The sequence below is a fragment of the Artibeus jamaicensis genome, unplaced genomic scaffold (genome assembly GCF_021234435.1).
Source record: "Artibeus jamaicensis isolate MK-2021 breed Jamaican fruit bat unplaced genomic scaffold, CSHL_Jam_final contig_797, whole genome shotgun sequence".
In the NCBI taxonomy this organism is placed as follows: Eukaryota; Metazoa; Chordata; class Mammalia; order Chiroptera; family Phyllostomidae; genus Artibeus; species Artibeus jamaicensis.
The window spans coordinates 19,515,227-19,533,612 of NW_026521977.1; the positions used below are offsets into that span (position 1 = coordinate 19,515,227).

Below are 18,386 nucleotides of genomic sequence, written 5' to 3' on the forward strand. Positions count from 1 at the left end.
TGGACCAACAAATAGTGATACTACACCAATATGTGAATACAGGCAATGTTTACTGACAAGACATCTGTGCCGGGCATATTATTGCTTTTGATGGTACAGAGGTGAAGACAACTGCTTTCTTCCCTTGAAAAGATCAGAGTCTAATGGTGCCTCATGAGCGTATAAATAATTATGACATCATAAAAAAGGCAGTACTGGAAAAATTATGATACAAATGTCTACTGCTGAGTTGTAAAATGACTAAAAAACAGGAGCCTTAGCTCTCTGCGTAGCATGGTTCACACCTAGGCTACGTTTCTGTCAGTCTGCTGCAGTAATTAATGTAATTCAGAGAAAATTTCCCCTCTTTTGCTACAAATAACCTTGGCATTGGCTTATTGGATGATTCAAGTTGAAGCAGCTGAACTATTTTGCCAAAGTGATCAGAATAAGTCATTCAATTACTTCACTTGACTGCGGAGGCTTCAGATTGCTGTTGTCTAGTAAATTAAACAAGTGATTGTCAGCTTGGGAGATTTGTGTTATTAAAATTTATTAATGTTGGCCCCTAATATTAGTTCAGTTGGTTAGTGCATCATCTTGCTATGCCAGGGTTTTGGGTTTGATCACCGGTCAGGTCAGGACATGTAGGAGAAGCAACCAATGAACGTGTAAATAAGGAGAACGACGAATCAGCTTCTTTCTCTCTCTCCCCCTCCCTCCCTCCCCCCTTCCTTTTTCTCTCTAAAACTCAATTAAAAATGAAAATATATTAATATTGGGTATAACTTTAGTACCGAGGTTTTGGGAGAAAGTTTTTTGTTTATAGACATAGTCTGTGTTCCTACTGTTTTTCTGAGAAACTCTATTTCTAAAAATTTTTCTATTTCTTCAGTGAGATAATAACTCCAAGCACTACATGGCTTTAAATCAGAAAAAAAGGTTAGAAAATAGTAAGCACAAAAAGTTGACATAAATATAGCTTTAGTCCCATTTTTGTCAGGTAGAAAATAGACAAATTTGGTTTTCTGGGACCATGACATTGGGCTGGGCAAGACACTGCTTTGCCATAAGTTTATTCGTCTTCCTGAACTTGCTGATCTGAACAAACAGCTACAAGAATGTCAGAAAAACCAAAGAAATGGGATTGGAATGTTGTATCGTAGGAAGTGAGAGCAGGACAGGTATCAGATCTGGGCATCTGATTAGAATAGGATGCTAGGGTCACGTGTCTCTTCCTGGCCAATGAGGTGTGAGCCGAAAGTATATGACACTCCACATACTTTTGAGTTCTTTTTCCTTATGGCACAGTAGTCAGCAACACTCGAAATATGGTTGCTCCATTGGCCTAAATGTACTGCGTGACCACTATGAGCAGAGTCCTCTGTGAACCACGATGGATATATATCACTTGTTTTAGGTCAGGGATTGGTAAACTTCTATAATGAATAAGACAGTATTTTAGGTTTTATATATGCTGTCTGTGTCACAATTACTCAACTCTGCTCTCCTGTGGCACAAAAATTGCCACAATGTATACATAAAGGGATATGGCTGTGTCTCAAAAAAACTTTGTTTACAAAAACAGATGGAGGGTCACTTGGCCCAGGGACTATGTATAGTTGGCAAATCCCTTTTTTAAGCCACAGAGCTTTCAAGATTGTTACTGCAGTACAACCTAGCTTTTATCTTGATATACTGGGCTGTGAGACCAACCCCCAGAGGAGACTCTTGGTTATCTGTGTTGTCATCTGTCCTTCTACCTCTTAACAATCTACTTTTCTTTCTCTTGAAAAGTCTAATTTAGCAGACGGTGAATCTTTATGCTTCATAATTGCTACTGAGTCTGCTACTGAGTCGTAATGTGTCAAGGAAAGGCAGAAGAGGCCTTCCTTTCTCACCTTATCATAAGCCCTCAACTCAAACCTGAATCGTTAGCAGGGTCCAAGTCAACAGTTCTTGTACATTAGTGTGCATCAGAGTCACCCAATGGGCTTGATAACAAAGATTGCTGGCTCCACCCCTAAGAATTTAGTTCTGTAGGTCTGGGGAAAATATGCCTGATAGAATATTTCATATCTGATCTGAAAGATACTGGTCAAGTTCTAAGGAATGAAGGAATGGAGGAGTGACTCCCTCCCTGCCCCCTGACCAGCAAAAAAAAAAAAAAAAAAATCCAGGATGCATATAAATCAGCTGGGGTTCTTGTTAAAATGCAGATTTGGTAGGCCTGGGCTGGAGTCTGAGATTCTGATAGTGATACTGGTCAGGCTGAGTACACCAAAAGCTGAAAGAAGCTAAAGAATTCTGATCATCCGTTCTAGCCTCTAGGCTTGCAGAGTGCTTAGCAAAGTGCTAAGCACAGTTCAGGTATTTCAATCTTAATAATCTTAGGTCAACTCTGACTTCTCTCATACAATTGGCAAACCCTGTTGGTTCTACAATCACAATGTGTAAATCATTCAATCACCTGTCACCACATTTACTATAACACACTGACATTGACCACCACTGTCTCTGGGCTGTATTATTTCAACAGCCTCCAAATTGGACTCCCGGTGTCTGCTCTTGTTCTACCCTCCCTCTCACCTCTAATAGCCACTTATTATAAATTCTTTATACAGCATCGAGGGGATTAAAAAAAACCCCACAGGTTAATCATGTGACTCCTCCTCTTAAAAGTATGCATGCAGTGACTTCATATTTCACTCAGCAAAAGCCAAAGTCCTTACAATGACCTGTCAGGATTTACAAGACTGGCCCTCTTTCATGTCTCTGACCTCATCTCCTGCTCTGTTGTAGACACTGCTGTCTCCATGCTGTTCCTAGAACTCAGCAAACACACTCTGGTCTCAGACCCTGGCACTTGGTGTTCCTTCTACCCAGAAAATTCTTCCAAGATAACTAACTACTTGGCCTTCCTCATTTCCTTCAGTCTTAGCTCAAGTGTAAGGCTTTTCTTGACCACCCCGTTTATTTTTTCTACCACCTCACTATCTGACATGTATTTACTTATCTTCTTACCATGTAGAATGTAAGTCCCATGAAGATATTTTTGTCTACAATTCCTAGCACTAAAGAGTTCTTAACATACAGTAAGGTGTTCAACTAGTATTTGAATGAATGTCTACAGACTGCGTAGCTAACTGAAGTATCTTGATGGAGACTGCAGTGGTTTCTCTGCAGTGCATCCCAGGCTCCCTCAGGATACACTGTTGCCAGCATTACTCATTTTAGTCTCCAAAGGAGTGAGTTTGGTAGAATCCTCTGTAAATCCTGTTTTCATGGAATTTGTCATTTACTGTTGTCATACATTATGTTGCTGAATTTTCTGCTGTTTATATTTTTTAATACATTTCCTACCAGCACTTGGTTTATTTTCTGTTCACTGTCCACAACCACACCCTAGGTTAATTACAAGACTGGAATAATTCTCTTGGGGCAAAAAAAAAAAATTGTTTCATTTCATTAATCATTCTCTTAAAAATTTCAGGTGCATCTAAATCAAGGAAAAAGGTCTAAATTGCAATACTCAGGCCTACTGGAAAATGTCATCTTAAAGTAGCTGACGGTTATTTTTAATGAGTCTGGAGTATATTGCTCATTTCCAACGCGTTCTACAGAGAATTCCTAGGTTACTGGGTGATTATTTGTGGGGGAAGTTGTCTTTTTAAGACCTTTTGGCATGTAGGAGTTTGCTTGCTTTGCATACAGAATTCTAGGAGCTGGGATTGCACCACCCACTCCATGCACCCCTTACTTGCAGAAACCTTTGCCACCCCACCCCACCCCCACCAAATAAGAGCTCTATACACGGCAGCAGCCAGCTTCAGATCCAGCTGCTTGACACCTATTGTCCCCGTTTGGACGTCAAGCGATTTCGCCTGAAGGACCCTAGCTTCGATTTCGTTCAAAACTCAAGGCATCGCTCCTGCAACCTCCTATGGGCTGTCCTGACTTTTGCAGAGCGGCCACCCCCCACACCGGGTACTTGGGCAGGGCCGGTAGGAAGCCGAGGGGGTGGGGCTTCTCCAACAGGCGTTCGCTCTGGGCAGCCCGAGCAGCAGCGAAGGTCCCCGCCCGCCGCTTTCCCCGCCCCCTCCGTCCCAGAGGGCTGGCTGGCTAAGTCCCTTCTGCTCCCGGATCTCTACCTCACTAGCAGCGGATCTCGGTGCAGCGGGGACGGGGCGAAGCGACCTGCACACACGGAGCGTACAACACTGCCCAGAACGCGCCGCCACCCTTGCCCCTTCAGCCGCCCACTCGGGATCTCCAGCGGCCTTCGCGCGCGCACGGTGAGCGCCATCTCGGACCGAGGCGCTGCTACCTCTAGTGTCCTATACCTCTGGATCGGCTGGACTTTCGCTAGGAGCTTGATCCTCAAGTCCCCCGCCCCCCTTCTTTCCCCAAGTCATTTCCAGTGCCCTTCTCCACCCTTCTCGGCCTCCCAGCCTCGACCTCTCTCTTCCCTCCCTTCCTGGGCAGGCGACTCTGCCGGCAGGCCCTCCCCTGCGGAGACCGTTGCACTGGCAGTTGGCCGGCTCTGCGAGGCCCCGCCCCTAGCGCGAGCCGCGGTGCCCCCAGGCGGGTAGGCCGAGCTGGTGACCCGCGCGGGGGAGGGGCGGGACCGGGGGCGGTGCGAGACCGGGCCGGGCGCTCCGCTGGCGGGTCGCGCGCGCGCTTGCCGTCCCTTCCTGCCCTCGCGGCGCGCACGGCCTCGTCCCCACCCCCACCCGCTCGCGCAGGCTCTAGCTCGTTGCGCGTTTTGTCCCGCATCTCGCCCCGTCCGCCGCCTGACTCGCCGCTCCTGTCCTTCCTCCCGCTTTTTCTTCTTTCCTCTTACGGTCCAAAGATGCCCTCGGCCACCAGCCACAGCGGAAGCGGCAGCAAGTCGTCTGGACCGCCACCCGCGTCGGGGTCCTCTGGGAGTGAGGCGGGGGCCGGAGCCGCTGCACCGGCTTCTCAGCACACCGCAACGGGCACCGGCGCTGTCCAGACCGAGGCCATGAAACAGATTCTCGGGGTGATCGACAAGAAACTTCGGAACCTGGAGAAGAAAAAGGTGCCAGGATTTGGCGGGGAAGGGAGGGTTTGGTGCTCCGACACTGCCTGCGGTATCCTTCACTCTTCTCCTCAGGCATTTCCCTTCCATCGCCCCCCGCCTCCCGTTGTCCACAGTACACGGGAGCTTCGTGCCCGGAAAGCGGGTTTCTAGGGGAGGTGCTTGTCACCTGACTGGGACGCGGCGCTGCCCCCAGGACTCTTGATTACTGTCCCCCTGCTGTGAGTCAGGCCTTTGGGCGTGAGGTGTATAAGGGTGGGGACCTGTCCTGTCGCCAGATTTAACTGTGTGATGCCCTTTTCCCCCGTTACCGAATTCTTTGAGTAGGGCCAGCGGGGAGAAACGAGATCCCAGTGTGGGGACTAAGGGTTCAACCGACTCCCTCGTGGAGTTGGGGCGGCCTGCGTCCTCTAGCCGGGGGGTTTGTCCTCTCCGTTACTGTGTACTTGAGATTTGTTCAGTGTCCCCTCTTCTCCTTTGGAAGAGAAGTGTATTTATTTAGGGTCTTAAACTAGAATTGCTTTCCCACCAATCCCCTTTTGAGTGGGTCTTCGATTTGCTACCCCTGCCCCCATCGGATGGGCTTCCTACGTTTCCTTCTTTGTTTCAATTGTTTAGGTGCCCCCGAGCCTGTCGCTCAGCTCGTTCCAGAGAAGATATTCTCATGCGGCTTTTTGTCCTTTGGGGCACTAAAGAGGGATGGGAGGGAGACCTCACCGATTGAGATTTGTTGGGGAGAGGGTGTGGGTTACACCAAGAGGAGCGTTGGGTCTTGGGGCACATGGAGAGAGCGACTAACATGGCGGCGGCTGCGGGGAGAGGGAAGCGCTTTACAGGAGCTGCATTGTGAGCACAAAGCGAAAGCAGAGGGGGAGGGCAGAGACCAGGCAGCCGCCCCGACTGGCCTTCCTCGCCCCCATCCAAAAAAAAAAAAAAAAATCGAGCCACACCCACAATATTTTGGATTCAATGTTTAGCCACCCTAGGTCACACCATGAGGTTTATCTTCAAGTCGGCCTTTGTTTTAAGCTTTCAGCCCAGGGCAGTGTTTTAGAGGGACGGGTGTGTGTAAGAGAGAGAGTGTGTACACGTACGTGGAGGAAAGGTCTAGGCAGAGTGAATAATTCATCCTTGGTAAGATTGGAAGTGGTAAGGGAGAAACAAATCAGTAGTACAGAAAATGGGGTGATTACATCAGTGACTATTATGCGAACTTTTGTCTTTTACCTTAAAAAGAAAAATAATTGACTTTCATTTGATAACTTTTGCTTGTCTGCCTCTAGTAAAACATGTTGAAACATGTTTATAACATGTTGAATTTTGAGGAAGTCATTTAAACATGTTTATAACATGTTGAATTTTGAGGAAGTCATTTAAAAATGTTCATTTAGGTAGCCACCTAATTGCGTTACTAAGATGTTGAGGTAGTAATTCTTAGGCCAAAATTTGGGCTATGGGAAATAACTTGAAGAAAACTGTTGATATTTAAGTCTCAATTATTTTAGTGGTTCATTTAATTATTCCTTCCACCTTTTTGAATTTTCAAACAAACGTTTTTAGGTTTGATACTTCTATATTGGGAATTTTATTTGAATTTCTTTATTCAAAATTGAAAGATGCTAATTGTGGATTTCTACCTTTTTTTCTGATCCATTATTTTGATCAACAAGCATAGTTTATTATAAATGATTGCAATAATAGGCTTATCAATATCAACTAGGCAACAAAAGTAATTTAATTATAAAGTACCTACATTCAAATATGTAATAGAATAAGCATGGTCAAGGCCATTATAAGTCTGAGTCTACCATCTGATTTAGTTTTTGTTACTGTATTTGAAATTGAGACTTAGGTATTTTTTTAAACCCTCTTAAAACGATAAACCTGTCAATCTGGGTTTTGCTTGAATGATTTCAGAATTCCTAGGAAATCTCTGTTCTTTTAGGATAGGAATCAAAATAAATATTAATGGAGCAATATTTTAAGTATATACACTTATATTTTAATGACTGAAAAGTCAGTCTTCAAAGGTGTTGGTATAAAGTCAGGTACAGATGAGCAGCCAGCTTAGTTGTGAGATGAGTCTAGTTAGTGTCTTGTGTTCAAGAGAAATTGGAGGAAAATAGAAATCTAGTTTAGAAGCTTTAGGAGTACCTGAACCATGGCAGGTCATTCCTGCATAGGTTTGTATTTCTAAATACTATATTTAAATGGATAAGTTGGAAGTACTGATGTGGCTTAATTACTACTAAAACTAGAAGTTTACTTTTTGAGAAACTCAAGGCTTTTTTCCTGGTGTCTTGATGATTTGTTGTATGGAAGGACTTAACTGATTCATTTTTTTTTTTTTTTAATCAACCGAGGACATTTTTTTTTCATTGCTTTTTAGAGAGAGAGAGGAAGGGAGAAAGAGAAACATCGATGCGAGAGAGAAGCATCGATTGGTTGCCTCCCTTACGCATCCGGACCAGGGATCGAACCCACAACCTAGGTATGTGCCCTGACCGGGAATTGAACCCTCAACCTTTCAGTTGCGGGACAGCGCTCCAACCATCTGAGCCACACCGGCCAGGGCTGATTCATTTTTCAGTAGTGAGTGAGCACTTTTAATACACCTAAAATAGGATTTACTTCACAAATTGGTTTTGTACCTTTTTAGAAACTGTTATGGGATGAAGTAGGTTACTGTGTGTAACTGGATTTCTTTTTATTTCAGTCCACTTAGCAACTTAAATTTGAGTTGTGTTTCAAAATGCTTTTTTCATGTGTTCTAAAATGAAGTATTCTGACAAAAATTACTGCTAGATAATGTATTATTACTTTGTGGCATAGAGTTGCAATAACTTTATTTCACTTTATTTAAAAAGGAAAGTTATTTGTTTTCTAGTAAGTCCAGTCCTGTGAGGAAAGCTAAGCATGTATCTGTTCATTGAGAATGCATGATTAACATTGATGAAATAGGATCCTATTATGTAATGCAACTGAATGGCCTGGTAGTTTTCAAAATTTGGGCTTGTAAAGACTGCATGGGTGTTTAGCAGAGAGAGGAAAGACAGCTATAATAAAAATAATCTAGTGTAAAACTCCACTTACAAATCTTCAAATTGATTAAAGTATAAATAACGAGTTGAGTGATTGCCTAGTTTTTAATCAGTCGGTATAAAACTGGGCCCTAGGCAATGTAAGATGATATTTTGAAATCAAGTCTTAATTTAAACTGAAGAGACCTCATTTATATGGTAAGATGTAATCAGATCTTGTGCAGAACAAAGGGTGTTTTAATAGATGACATTTTACAATTGTTACACACTTTGTAAGTATAGTAGATTTAGACACCAGTGACTTTGGTAGGAGAAAAGATGCACCAGTGTTCTCTTGCAAGACAGCCTGCCATCTTTGTAGCCAATAGTGAACAGATGTGTTAGTCCAAGTGTACTGTTTCATACTGCCCCTTAAAGTCTTCTTGATCTTTATACTTTGCGGTTAATATTATTCAGAAAAATTATGTTTTTGTTATTAGAAAGGATAACATCTCTTCCCAGAGCATTGCAGTATACTTAGAATTTTTTTTTTAATATTAAATTTTATTTAGTTACTTTTCAAGTACATTTTTTTTTTTTAATCTATTTTTCCCACCCCCCCCCCCCCCCCCCGCCCGGTCTCCCCACCTCCCTCCCATTCCCCCCCCCCCCCCCCAGTCCTCATCTCTGTGTCTTTCATACTTGTTCCTCAAAATCCCTCCCCCTTTTTCCCCTTAAGTTCCCTTCCCTCTCCCCTCTGGTCGCTGCCCACTTGTTCTCTATTTCAGCGAGAATTTTCAATGTAGCTATTGTACAGCTAATTTCTTTGTTAAATATTTGAAATAAAATATCAGAAGTTTTTCTTGACAGTTAAAATCTCTGATGTGTTAGCTCTCCATTGATTACATGAACTATTCCTTCTGCAATGCAGAGGGCAAGATTACTTTGTTTTGCATTCACCTTGTCACAGATGAAAAAGCATTTATAATGCTTAAGTTGTTTCCCTCTGTCGGCGTGTGTGTATGTGCGCTGTCTGTGTGCACTCCTCTGCATGCGAATGCACTTGCCCATGGGGAAATATTTAAATTTCAATTTAAAGAGGAAAAGAATGTGAAGTCCCTCATGTGATAATAGGGGTACCTTTTTCTGGGATGAGGGTAGAATCCTAAGTATTACAATGAGAATGTATTGTTTTTACCTGGCCATGTTATTTTCTAGGGGCGTTCAACCAGCAGCCCATGGGCCACTAGAGGCCGGGGATGGCTGTGAATGCAGCTCAGCACAAAATTGTAAATTTACTTAAAACATTATGAGATCCTTTTGTGGTAGTGTGTTCCAGCGTATTTAGTATGTGGCCCAAGACAGCTCTTCTTCCAGTGTGGCCCAGAGACACTGAAAGGTTAGACCCTGCTAGGCTAATATCAATGTGGCAAATGTTTATATAGGAATAAATTTTGTGTGACTTAGAGATTAAGCATGCAACTTGTCATACTTTTAAGTAATTTCTTAGTTTACGTTTAGAATTACATGAAGATTTGTCTGTTATTGTTTTATCTTTGAAAAAATTAGTAAGTACTTGCAAAAGGTTAAACTAAAACAGTATGGCCTTAATTTTATTACCATACTGTTAAGAGAACCTAAGATTTTTTTGAGAGCTTAAAGCACAGGTAAAAAAACACAAGGCCCATGGGGCGAATCTGGCCCTCCACCTTATTTTATCCGCCTGGCACCTTGTTTCACCCCAGTGGCAGTGCCAGGCTCCTTGCCCCTAGTTAAGGAGTAGTTACATTTATACAGTCCTAAAATTATACTGTCCTAAAATTACGTTTGGCCCTTTGAAGGCAGTTGCGAGGCTGATATGGCCCCTGGTGAAAATGAGTTTGACACCCCTGGCTTAAAGCCGTCTTACAATTCAATTCATTTTACAGAAGAGGAAATTGAGATGCTCTTGTGAAATGACCTGGCATGGAGTGGGTGAATCCCAAGATCTCTTGTAATATTTTATGGGGGTAATTAGAGTTTGTAATACTCTGCATTGTAAGTGTAATTTTTCATATTTATGCTGAGCCTGTAGATCATGTGAAGCTTTTTACTTCACATTCTTTAATTTTAGAGTTCTTTTGTTTTAAAAAGCCGAAAGCAAAAGAAGCTTCTTGTTTCTTCACTGTTAGACCTTTATCAATGTGCCATTGTTAATTTTTGTGGCTGTCCAGGTAATGGGGTCCTCAGACTAGCAGTCTAGGGAACATCCCGTGTTGTTGGGATATCCATGTTGTAATGAAATTAATTTTAAAGTTTAAACTCTGAAGTTTCTCTTTATGCATAGATAAGCTCCAAATGCACATTTCCCAGTCTCTGCTCAAACTTGGCATGTTGTAGACCAGAAAATTTGGGGAAAGCATACCCAGTAGAAAGGAGTAGGAGGTATGTCAACCTTTCTATCTTAATTCTTGTATTCTAAACTTTTGGATAATTTTTAGTAAGTGGACCCTTTTTCCCCGGGGGGAAATGAGTGGTATGTATGTTGTAGAGAAGAACGTGAGGAGTAGCCGAAGTGAGATTTAGCCAGAGTTGGAACTGTAAACTGCATGGCTTCTGCATATTTAAAATTTTTTTCTTCACTAGCTATACCAGTGCTTTTGTTGGGTAGAACATGAGTGTAAAAACATAGATGAAAGAGACTTTACTGGGCAGAATTCAGAATTTCTTATTTCCTGAGGAAATGGGAAGGTGTGCTTCTTGACCATGCTCAACTAAAGTCTGTTTCCTTTAACTTCCTGTGCTACCTATTGTCTGTATACTTTGACATTTTTACAGTGCCTTATGTTTCTTACCTTATGTGTTTTTCAAAATAGGTATTAAGCTTCTACAAGGCAGAGGCTGTTGACACACTTTGCCACATGGTGTATGTTAAATATTTGCTAGTTTGACTAAATCCTTGCATACACATACTGTATCTTCACCTGCAAAACTCTGTTAAAATGGATTAATCAGTGAGGGGAAAATGCTCTTTGTATAGAAGTATTTACTTGTGTTTTTTTTTTTTTTTTTTTTTAAAGATTTATTTATTTATCTTCAGAGGGGAAGGGAAGGAGAGAAAGATCGAGGGCAACTTGTGTTTTTTTAATTAAAGTGGAATTTTTCCTGGAGGATTTTGGTTCTCTTCTCCTTCCCTCCTTCCCTTTCTTCCTCTCAGTAGAGTTAGTGAATAGACAAGTAGAACACACTTACTTTAAAATGTAGGTAGTGTAAGCAAGATTTGTGAATAATCTTAGGAAGGAGAACATTGATGATTCTTGGTATTTGCACAGTTAAAAATTGCTAGAAATGTTATTGCATTCCACTTAATGCTGTTATCCAAACAGAAATAACTGAAATATACTTTATTCATTGGGGAAAAACCTTTTTAAATGAATTCGAATTCATACCTTTTTACATTGAATTCCCAACAGAGTGTGTATAAATATCATTCCTTTGTACTGAATTACTCAAATGAGTAGCTTGGTTAAAATAACTAATAATTCAGAAGATACCTGTTAAGATTAAGAATGATCATTTGTTTTTCAAATGCACAAGCTTTAAATTTCTATATTTATTTTTTAAGATTTTACTTACTTATTTTCAGAGAGCGAGGAAGGGAGGGAGAAAGAGAGGGAAAGAAACATCAGTGTGTGATTACCTCTCATTCGCCCTGCACTGGGGACCTGGCATGCAACCCAGGCATGTGCCCTGATTGGGAATCCAACCTGAGGTTCTTTGGTTTGTAGGCCTGTGCTCAATCCACTGAGCCACACCAGCCAGGGCAGCTTTAAACTTTCAAAAATACAATTCAAAATAAGTGATGCTGAAACTCTTTTTAATATTATACTTTTCATTTTCTTACTAGCTGCTTCCATTCATTTATAATTATGCATTTCACTGCATAATTATAGTCATGGATGAGTAACTTTACAGGATTATCTTTTATCTTGTTTTTCCTTCTTAGGTGGGCAAAAGTCTTGTCAGATTAAACCCCTGGTTACTCATCTGCTTGAAAAATTATCTTAATGATGGGACCTTAGGTAACATCTAATTTAGCATCCTTTTATTGTTCTTAGTGTTAAAACATTCTGAATTCTGAATAGAGATAGGTGTTCATTCAATTTCTGCATTAAGCAGTCCCCTGGACCTGGTAGAATGCTAGTGCAAGTTTCGTTTTTGGACAAGTTCTTTTACGTCACACCACCACTCTTTAATATATAGTTTATTTACTTGGAACAACTCAGACTTCTGCTTGAGAAGGCTTCTAGCACTTGAAGATAGCTATTAAGGATCATCCACAGATTGTACTAAGTGCTCTCTGCTGTTCTTTTAAAAAGTGAGAAGATGTTTCTTACTATCTCTGACTTTTGTGAATTTTACTAGCTGCTAATTCTCAGTTAAATTGGTGGAGGGTAAGCTGGAGGCAGAGTCAGCTGCCTACCATTATGTAGGCAGAGTCAGAGCTGATGTTTCTAGGGGAAAAACAGGGCATGTTAGAAGTGGGAACTTGAAACAGTATCTAGAAAGGCCACTGAACATTATGGAGAATTGAGAGGAAAATAAATCTTTATTTTTTGATTTTATATTTTCTTTCTAGAGGTTTTTTAGTACTATAGAAGTGATTTATTTGACTGAAGACAATTTAAAGCTCTCACCACTGTCATTTCAGCCTTCATTTTTAAGTTAAGTACATGTTCTGTCCCACTTGGAGATCTTAATTGAGAACAGGATTTACATAGTTGCCTGGATGGCCACAATTTCAGGTGTTGTCTCCTTCTAATCTTTGTTGTTGTGACTGTTTACAGTGTCTAGTTGAAGAATTTTTATTGTTTTTTAGTCTCTTATCTCTGCTATCTTTTTATTTGTATAATTTAAAAAATGTTTTTTTAAAAGTACTCACTTAAGGAATTTGTTGGATATAATAGGAAGGAAGGAGCGCTTAGGAGGAGGACAGCTGTTTGGGATATTTGTCTTCTGGCATCCTTATGGTACTGGATTGAATTTTTTAAAAACATTTTAATGAGGTAACTTTGGTAGTGATGAAAAAATCTTTGGGAAGAGTGGAAGATATAGATGTACTGTGATTCAGCAGAATCATTGTTCTGTGGAAAAGAGAAGCGGAAAACAGCAGCAGTAGGGCCCAAGGGAACTGTAGCAGCGGCCGGAATCCAGAGTGGCATTATGAAGGGGGACGGGTGTGTTGCAGCACAAATGGTTTTGCTGGGATTTGTCACCTGAGGCTTAATTGTTCTCTCAGTTTCTCAGTTTCCGATTAGGTGAAATATGATTGATAGTAGTGCCTCCCTGGTAGGGTTAGCTACCACTGCTTTAAATTTGGGTGTCTGCCACATAGTGTCAACTGTTCCAAGTATTAAAGATACAGAAGATAGAGTGGGACTGGGCAGCACTTGCTGGGATAATTATTTATTAGTACCACACAACTGTATAGTGTCTTGATGTTTACTTCCTATAGTTATACCTCTGTCTGATGGTTTCCCTTCAGAGTCTCTGGATAATCTGGTTGATGACCTGATTTTTATTTTGTTCACATGTGAGTCTGTAAATGAATTTTTAATACACTCTGGACACTCAGTAGTTGAAAAAGAAACCCTAAACTGCATTTCAAGATAGGTATTTCAAGATAGAATCTAACAGGGCAGGTTTTTGTTATCAGTATTATGGTGGGCTTTCTGATGAAGAAGTTATCTTGTTAATGCTAGGAAAACAGCTCCAGTCTTCATAAAGATAATGCTTTATATTTTATGTGGATGACCAGTTTAACAGTGTTAACAGTGTGTTAGGTAACTGCTAGTTTAGGGAAGAAAAATAGCTGTTTGTCTGGAGCACTTTTATCTTTGTCCCTCTATTTTTGTTGGAGTTAATAAGTTGGTGCAGCCACTGTGACAAGCCCTTATTTACAGTATATATTGATTTAGTTTATACTTCAAATTTTAACCCCAAGTGGACAATTTTTCTACTTGGACTTTACTTAAGCCATCTGAGTAGGATGTGATAATGGGAATGAGCCTGTGAAGGATGGTGTCATTTGTCTCTGCAGCCTGCTCTTTCAGAGATTTGGCAAACTGTAGTATTGGGGCCAGTGCAGATACCACATCCCTTTTCTTATCTCTTAAAACTACTTAGGAGTGAGCTGGGATTGCCTGCTGCCCTTATTTTGAAAAGTAGAAAGTTAGACCAATTGATTGTCCTAGAGAGGCTCTTTGTTTCTAGTGTAAAATTCGGCATTCACCACTGAGTTTAACCATAATGTACTCCAAACTTCAGGAACTTTGGCTGACAATGTGAGATTTAATAAAAGTATTACTTACGATTGGAAGGTGTTCAGATCATAAGTGGATCTTATACAGGTAATTAATAGGTTAAATAGATTTATCAGCCGGTCTAGAAAGCCACCTTTCAACAAGTTTTCTGTGTTTAAAGTTGAACTTTTTAAGCAACCTATTTCCAAATGGAGGCTGATATATAAAGGTTTGTAGATCACAATTCATATCATATGTTTGTTTTAGAATTATTTATTTCTACGTTCTGCTGGACTCACTACTACAAGAGAATTTCAGTGTATTTGACTTTGGTGGATGTTTCTCACACTTTAAACACACATCAGAATCACCCAGGGGCTTCATAAAAAAAACATCACTGGGTCCCACACCAGTGAAAGTTCCTAGGTGATGGCTTGTTGCTGGTTGGGGATCACACTTTGAGAATCACTGACCTCGACCATCATAGGGTCTCCACTGTGTGGGGATCTAATTATATGTAACAGTGAGCAGAGGTGCTTTCAGTTCCAACTATTATTGGCACCAGAGGTGCCAATTATTATTATTAGGAACTTATGACCAGAACCAGGATCTTGCTTTCCTGACCCAAGGACAGGGAATAGGATAGTTATAACTGCAGGATAGTGTTAACAGCTACAGAGTAACAAATATGCTGAAACTTTTCATTATGAATAGAAAAATATTTCACAGGACCTAATTTCCATTCATTTGACTAACTACATGTTTTGATTGGATGCCTTCAGAGGCATCAATTCAACTCGCCAGGAATAAAGAACTGATACACTTTTTGAAGACCCCTTGTTAAAGATCTTTGGGATTTTTCAGTCATATCATGACTTTTTAACACATTTTTCTCCTCAAACTCAGTTCTTTTGGTGTTTTTAGCATTTCTTCTACATTGAAAAATCATGGCTCTCGAATTACTACGAAAAATTAGAAACATTACAGTAATATAAAAGTCACAATAAGTTGATGTATGAGCTTTAATAAAGTTATAGGTCTTTATTTTGGCTGCCCAGAAGGTCATTTTACATACTTTCTGTTGATGTATTCCATGAAGATTTATATTGAAGCTGAGTTTCACATCATAATGGCTTTCCCTTTTCATTTCCTTTTTAACCTTGTTTCCAGTTATTGCTGTGATAGATTGCTTCAAAACTTACAGTACATCATTTTATCATGCATATGGATTCTGCCTTGTCAGGTATTCAGACAGGGCATATAGCGTGTTTGTGTCTCTGCTCCATGATACCTAGGGCCTCAGCTGGGTAAACTCAGGCTTGTTGGCTCACATGTTTGATGCCTGGGCTGGGATGACTCTAACACTAGCATTGCTGACCAGAATCTTCCACAAGAGCACTCTTCATGGTTTGGCTTCCTCATAGCATGGCATCCACAGCGTTACTGAACTTCTCATATGATGGCTTGGGTTCCAAACACCAGTGTTCTTAGTGACCAGCAAAGAGAGCAGAGATACAATGCTTTTATGACTCAGTCTTGCAAGTCATACAGGAGCACTTTTACTGTACCTTGTTGGTTGAAGCCCTTTCAGTACAATGGCAGGGGAATTGGACTAGTTCTGATGGGGAAGTGCCAGAGTCACAGTGTAGGACTGCAGATGTGGTAACTCTGGGCAGTGTAATCTGCCATAGACCTATTGGTTGGACGAATACTAAATTTGCTACAGGGTAGGTAATTGGAACTTTTCTGTCACAGAACAGCTTGTCCACTCTAGGGTGGTATAGATTCATATTTAAGGATCTTACAGGTGAAGGTCCTGACACTCCCAAAATCTGTCAATTTTAACATCTTTTATATAGCATGAAATTAAAGTTTTATTGTATAGACTATATGTATATATGTTCATTGCAGAATGTCTAAGTGTACATAATAAAGGAAAAGGAAGTTCCATCTATAATTCTGTCATTCAGGTATAATTGTTAACATTTAAAAAAATCCATGTTTATTTTCATATATATATATATATATATATATATATATATATATATAAGCTTTTTTGGGGGGAATTTGATTTTGACATTGATTTTGATAGGCACATATGTTTTAGGTTCACAGGGCCTGAAATGATAAAGTTGAATAAGCTAGGTATATAAAACTCTACCCTGTGAGAGATCTAGAGTACACTTACTGTGTATTTTTATATCTGGCAACAGTTTTCATGAAAAATGTACAATATCATAACAGGGAAGATAATGAATGCCAGGTATAAGTTAGTAGGAATTTTTCTTTTGCCTAGTATTTAGCTCAGAATTTTAATGATGTACTAACACTAAATTTCAGGTTCTTCTTCTTTAGTCATGTTTTCTATTATCCATATATTTTGAAGTAGAAGAATTCTGACTGTAGAACTGTTACATTCTAAGTTGCAATTAAAAGGAAATTTTAACCTGTTTAGTTTTTTATTTCTTCGAAAAAAGTAGCTTATTCTTCTTAAAAAATAGATGAACAAAGACAGTTCAGAGGTCAGAGGTGAGGGAATAAGTAGAAATCTAAATTAAGGGGGGGTTATAAAACAATAAAAGTTTTATATCACGTGATATAAAACAGCTTATTGACATTGGTTTTAAACTTGTGTTGTGCCTCTGAGTGCATTTTATCAGAACCTTGCTTTGTATTTTGTTTCTTGGTTAATTTTATTGCCATGGGTAAGGAACTACATATGTTTATAATTTATTGTGGTTATTTATAAAATTTCCTTAAGTTAGATTTCTTCTTAGTCCCTTTCCTTCGACCCATTAAACCATAACTGGATTCTTGACTGTGTTGCATTACCTGAATATCGTTTCTCTGGGGTTTTATTGAACGGTAGTAGCCTGGGACACCTCCGGAGTTTTCATCTTAGCAAAAAACCCATGACCAGGGGTTAATTTTATGCCCCATTTGTGCATTTAATTCCATTTTTGAGATAATACCGAAGGAGAGCCGTTGACTAGTGTACTCCCCACAGGTGATGTGATGGCCTGAAGTATGTCATATTCAAGAGAAGTGGATAAGGCACATCAAAGACAATAAGCACATGGGTTTGGGTTTTTTTTCCAGGAAATACACAATATTTATATCACTTAGTCATGTGAATTCTTTGGTGGGGGAGGGAGTGACAAATTTTTAACACGTTATAAAGTGTCTTATAGGCTCACTTGAGTATAAGCAAGATCATAGCCATATTCCGTCTCTCACCCACAGGGATGGAGGGACCATGTGCCTGGGTCCACTGATGCATACTTTTTTAAAAAAGAAACATAACGAATGAGCAATGTTGTATCATTGGCTTATAATAAAATATTTGGTAATCATTTAGCAGTGGCTAGAGTATTTAAAATTATTTTTAGCTCACTGTTAAACTAAGTTATTTTATGTTCTAACTCAAACTGGAGTATATTTAGGGCAAGATTTGAGACAAATTTAGGATTATGTGGGATTTGTTATTTTAAGCTGGTATATGGTTCCATTGTGGAATTAAAAATTTTTTTTTTAATATAGGGCAAGCTTGATGATTACCAGGAGCGAATGAACAAAGGTGAAAGGCTTAATCAAGACCAGCTGGTAAAGATGCCTCATTGTATTTAAAATTTTATGCTCACTATTTTTAACAAGAAAATTAATGTTGTGTTTATGTTTCCAATAAAGTTGTGTTCTATGTTTGTTATTTTAGGATGCCGTATCTAAGTACCAGGAAGTCACAAATAACTTGGAGTTTGCAAAAGAATTACAGAGGAGTTTCATGGCATTAAGTCAAGATGTAAGTTAAAAGTGGTATATGTGTTTATGAAGTATTTTAAATAAGGAATGCAGAAAAAAATTTGTTTTGTTTTAGTCCTTGCATTACTATTGATAAACTCTTTAAGGTGAGAGGTTTAGATCCAATTGTATCTAAGATGCCTTTGAATTCTGTAAAGTTGAACACGCAAAAGATGCATTTTAAAAGGACTGGCTTTCAGATATGACAAACATGTATAGTAGTTACCCCAAGGTTCTTCTCATTGG

The 18,386-nt window shown here is 39.9% G+C and overlaps 1 protein-coding gene across 1 annotated transcript in view; it reads left to right on the plus strand.

Annotated features, from left to right (window-relative positions):
* The first annotated feature begins 4,070 nt into the window (after positions 1 to 4,070).
* The window catches only part of CAPRIN1 (cell cycle associated protein 1), a 39,287-nt gene continuing 24,971 nt past the window's right edge, over positions 4,071 to 18,386 (plus strand). Inside the window, exons 1-4 of the mRNA XM_037128218.2 lie at positions 4,071 to 4,274; positions 4,832 to 5,041; positions 17,883 to 17,945; positions 18,055 to 18,141. Of these exons, the coding sequence (XP_036984113.1) occupies positions 4,832 to 5,041; positions 17,883 to 17,945; positions 18,055 to 18,141 (360 nt within the window). The 5' untranslated portion in view covers positions 4,071 to 4,274. The remainder of the gene's footprint in view (positions 4,275 to 4,831; positions 5,042 to 17,882; positions 17,946 to 18,054; positions 18,142 to 18,386) is intronic.